At 54.4% G+C, this 4,850-nt stretch overlaps 1 protein-coding gene across 1 annotated transcript in view; it reads left to right on the top strand.

Moving 5' to 3' along the window:
• Positions 1–4,850, top strand: part of Nelfb (negative elongation factor complex member B) — a 13,434-nt gene that overhangs the window by 1,636 nt on the left and 6,948 nt on the right. Inside the window, exons 3-7 of the mRNA XM_013029329.1 lie at positions 28–191; positions 813–912; positions 1,794–2,024; positions 2,995–3,180; positions 4,533–4,645. Coding sequence (XP_012884783.1) covers positions 28–191; positions 813–912; positions 1,794–2,024; positions 2,995–3,180; positions 4,533–4,645 — 794 coding nt within the window. The remainder of the gene's footprint in view (positions 1–27; positions 192–812; positions 913–1,793; positions 2,025–2,994; positions 3,181–4,532; positions 4,646–4,850) is intronic.

The raw sequence follows: 4,850 nt of genomic DNA, 5'->3' as shown, positions 1-4,850 counted from the left end.
GAAACCCACTGACCCCTGCCTCCTCAGACGGAGAACGGCGTCCTCCTGCCCTCCCTGCAGTCGGCCCTGCCCTTCCTGGACCTGCACGGGACGCCACGCCTCGAGTTCCACCAGTCGGTGTTTGACGAGCTGCGGGACAAACTCCTGGAGCGAGTGTCAGCCATCGCCTCGGAGGGGAAGGCCGACGAAAGGTGGGTTTCCCTCCGCCAGCTGCCCCGGGCCGGGAGGCCTTGCAGCCACTTCGTTTTCCTTTTGACGGTATTGGGTTGTAGTTCACGGCCTTGCACTTGCTAGACTGGTGCTCAGCCACCCAAAACGCTCCTCCAGCTCTGCCTTTTGCTGCTTGCTGTGGACACGGATCCTCTCGTGTTTTCTTGTTTTGTTTTTTTTTTTTTTTTTGGGTCTGGTCGTGGGGCCTGAACCCTGGGCCTGGGCACTGTCCCTCAGCTCTTCAGCTCAAGGCTAGCACTCTACCACTTGAGCCACAGCGCCACTTCCGGCTTTTTTCTTTTTCTGCTTATGTGGTGCTGAGGAGTCGAACCCAGGGCCTCAGGCATGCAAGGCAAGCGCCCTACCACTGAGCCACCTTCCCAGCCCGTCCTCTCGTGTTTTCTGTGTGGGTGGCTGCTAACCGTGATCTTCCAGGTCTTGGTTTCTCTAGTGACTAGGACTATAGGTGCCCGCCTGCAACCACCCGTTATCCTGGGACCTGCTGGGCAGTGTCTGTGCTCCCTTGGCGGCACAGGTCTCTTTGTAGAGGTGGAGCTGTGTGTGCATGTGTTCTGCATACCGAGAGCTGAAAGTTTCCCCAGGTACAAGAAGCTGGAGGATCTTTTAGAGAAGAGCTTTTCTCTGGTCAAGATGCCATCCCTGCAGCCAGTGGTCATGTGCGTCATGAAACACCTGCCCAAGGTGAGCACTGGAGGGCCGTCCCTCTCAGGGGAGGCTGTGGTGCCTCCATCAAGGTGCCGTGTGGCAAGCATGCCCTCGATTGCTAGAAATCGGACCATGCACCTGGTTTAGGTGGCTGTTTAGTTCTGGGAGGTTTGCTGAGCTTGCCCAAGTGCTGTTCTCTCGGGCCTCCCCAGGCACCATGTGGAAACTGAATCTTTTTTTTTGGTCAGTGGTAGGATTTGGACTCTGCGTCTGGGCTCTTAAACTAAGGCAAGCGCTCTACCACTTGAGCCACAGTGCTACTTCCTGTTTTCTGGTGGTTGGTTGATAAGACTGTCACAAACTTTCCTGCCCTGGCTGGCTTCAAACTGTGATCCTCAGATCTCAGCCTCCTGAGTAGCTAGGAGTACAGGCATGAGCCTCTGGTGCCTGGATGGAACTGAATCTGAGTTTTTTTTTTTTTTTTTTGTTGGTCATGGGGCTTGAACTCTGGGTTTGGGCACTGTCCCTCAGCTCTTCAGCTCAAGGCCAGCACTCTGCTACTTGAGCCACAGCGCTACTTCCAGTTTTCTGATGGTTTATTGGAGGTAAGAGTCTCATGGACTTTTCCTGCCTGGGCTGGCTTTGAACTATGATCCTCAGATCTCAGTCTCCTGAGTAGCTAGGATTACAGGTGTGAGCCACCAGCATCTGTCTATGAATCTGAGTCTTGAGTTGGTATGGAGGGCTTTTCTTGGAAGGAGCTCTGTCTTGTCTATACCTACTGGGGCTTGGGAGGCTGGTGGAGAACGACCCTGTTGGGTGGGGCTGGGTTCTGGGTTGAGGCTGCTTGGCTTGCCTGGTGGGAGACTTGGAAACACAGGCACCACTTGCAGGAGGATATGGCGTGGGTTCTGTAGGTACCTGAGAAGAAGCTGAAGTTGGTGATGGCAGACAAGGAGCTGTACCGAGCATGTGCTGTGGAGGTGAAGCGGCAGATCTGGCAGGACAATCAGGCACTCTTCGGTGATGAAGTCTCCCCACTGCTGAAGCAGTACATCTTGGAGAAGGAGAGTGCACTCTTCAGCACAGAGCTTTCTGTCCTGCACAACTTCTTCAGCCCCTCTCCCAAGACGAGGCGTCAGGGTGAGGTGAGAGGCTGGGCTCACGGAGGCCAGGGTGCCTGTCGGGAGCGGTGACAGCAATGACGCTGGCCTGCTCTCTGCCAGCAGATGGATTGTTTAATCTGTTCCTGAAAGCCTGGGCTCTTCCCATGTGGCTGGAAGGAAGGACACAAGGACATGGAAAAGCAGCTCCTACCCAGTTAGAACTCCTCCAAGTGGGCTCTTCCCCAACTCCTGGGCTCAAGTATATACCCCTGCCCGTCTTTCACTGTAGGGTGCCCTCAGGCCCTGCTTTTATGTGGATTAGTATCCCTCCTCACACAGTACAGGGTTCTAGAGGGATGTGTGTCCCTACTGGGACTTGTCACGTGTCCATTTGGACGATGGTAATCCTCTGGGTTCAGTTTATGTCAATACTGGGGCTTGAACTCAGGACCTGAGTTCAGGCTCTATCTTTGAGCTTTTTTAGCTCAAGGCTAGCACTCTGCTGCTTGAGCCACAGCTCCACTTTTGGCTTTTTAATGGTTAATTGGAGATAAGAGTCTCATGGACTTTCCTGCCCAGGCTGTCTTTGAACTATGGTCATCAGATCTCAGCCTCCTGAGTAGCTAGGATTATAGGTGTGACCCTGCTGGGTTCAGTTCTTGAGGTTTCTGGTTGTTCTATTTCTTTGTATCTTGGCTTCTTTCTTCTAGCTCTTTGGACTTATGGCTTTCTTAGATTTCCTGCTATGTCATGGTATGAGAAGAGATGTCCAGGGCTGGGAAGGTGGCTCAATGGTGGAGTGCTCACCTAGCCCACATGAAGCCCTGGGGTTGATTCCTCAGCACTACATAAACAGAAAAAGCTGGAGGTGGCATTGTGGACCAAGTGGAAGAGTGCTGGCCTTGAGCAAAAGAAGCTCAGGGATGGTGCCCAGGCCCTGAATCGAGCCCCAGGTCTGTCTGTGTGGCCCAGGCTGGGCTGGGCTGGGTTCAGCACCTGTCTGGCCCGTCAGGTGGTGCAGAAGCTGACGCAGATGGTGGGGAAGAACGTGAAGTTGTACGACATGGTGCTGCAGTTCCTGCGCACGCTGTTCCTCCGCACCAGGAACGTGCACTACTGCACCCTGCGGGCCGAGCTGCTCATGTCCCTGCATGACCTGGACGTTGGTGACATCTGCTCCGTGGACCCTTGCCACAAGGTAATGCTGCCTGCCCCTGCCCACATGCTGTCCTGTTGGGCTTCTCCCTGGGGCACTGTGGTCCTGGAATGGTCTGGTTCTCACCCTGCCCTGTCTTCTGTCGCTGCCAGCTATGCACTGGGTTCACAGGACCTCAGAGAAGGGGCCTCCTCCGGGAGGCTGAGCTAGACATGGCTGTCCTGCTGCCACCTCTGCCGGCCCTGCAGCCCCTCTTCCACTCCCGTGGGTGGAGGCTGGGCAGCCAACCTGGCTGTCCCCTCTGCTCTTCTGTCTCTGCCTAGCTGCCTTCTTTCTATCTGGAGCCATCGCTGAGCTCCAGGGTGCTCTAGGAATGTGCTTTTCTGCCCTGCCCTCTCCTCCTCATTGGCATGACTCTTCTTGGTTGGAGTCCTACTGCTCAGCACTGCATTGTCACTCTACCTAGCACCCATGAAAGAGTGCCTTTTTTTTTTTTTTCAAAGTCGTGGGGCTTGAACTCGGCCTAGGCGCTATCCCTGAGCATTTCACCTCAAAGCGAGTGCTCTATCACTTGAGCTATAGCACCACTTTCAGTGTTCTAGTGGTTTATTGGAGAGAAGAGTCACAGACTTTCCTGCCTGGGCTGGCTTTGAATCGTGATCCTCAGATCGCAGCCTCCTGAGTAGCTAGGATTATACATACATGTGACTCACCGGCACCCGGCTGAGAAGGTGCTTTTTATTTATTATTATTATTATTATTATTTTTGGCCAGTCGTGGGGCCTGAACTCTGGGCCTGGGCGCTGTCCCTCAGCTCTTTAGCTCAAGGCGAGTTCTCTACCACTTGAGCCCCATAGCACCACTTCTGGCCTTTATGTGGTGCTGAGGAATCGAACCCACGGCCTCATGCATGCCAGGCAAGCACTCCACCACTGAGCCACCTTCCCAGCCCCGAGAAGGTGCTTTTTTAGAGAGAACAAATGTGCCTTCTCTGTACACTGCCTAGACTGGCTGCTCCAGGAATGCCCTTTGTCTCCATGAAGGCTTAATGGAGCCTTCTGTCTGCACTCTGCTCTCTGCATCACTGCAGATGGGCACCACATTTATTTTTCTTCATCATGTGTTTTCTTCATCATCAGTTGGAAGACAACGGTGGCTTTGGCCCCTCTCAGCTGGGAAGCTTCTTCCTTTCCGCCCTCCTGGCAGAATGACTCCCTGGGTACTCTCCAGCAGCCCCCTGGGGCTGGGCTTGATCTGGATAGGGGCTTGGCCTGTGGTTTTGTCTCTGTACTTGGCTCTATGCATCTCCTGGCCCCTTGGACAGCAGCTGAGCCTGAGTGATAGAGACTTGCCTCTAGAGGGCTGGGTGGCCTGACTGTGCCTCTTCCCTGCAGTTCACCTGGTGCCTAGATGCCTGCATCCGAGAGCGGTTTGTGGACAGCAAGAGAGCTCGAGAGCTACAGGGATTTCTGGATGGAGTGAAGAAGGGGCAGGAGCAGGTCCTGGGGTGAGGATAGAATAAATAGGAGGGGGGCTGGGAAGGTGGCTCAGTGGTTAAAGCGCTTGCCTTGCATGCCTGAAGCCCTGGGTTCAATTCCTCAGCACTACATAAGCAAAAACAAAAAAGCTGGAAGTGGCGCTGTGGCTCAAGTGGTAGAGCGCTAGCCTTGAGCTGAAGAGCTGAGGGACAGCGCCCAGGCCCAGAGTTCAGG

Source organism: Dipodomys ordii, unplaced genomic scaffold, assembly GCF_000151885.1.
Source record: "Dipodomys ordii isolate 6190 unplaced genomic scaffold, Dord_2.0 Scaffold118, whole genome shotgun sequence".
NCBI lineage: Eukaryota > Metazoa > Chordata > Mammalia > Rodentia > Heteromyidae > Dipodomys > Dipodomys ordii.
Note: the sequence above shows the minus strand (reverse complement) of the source record. Positions and strands in the feature narration are given on the sequence as shown.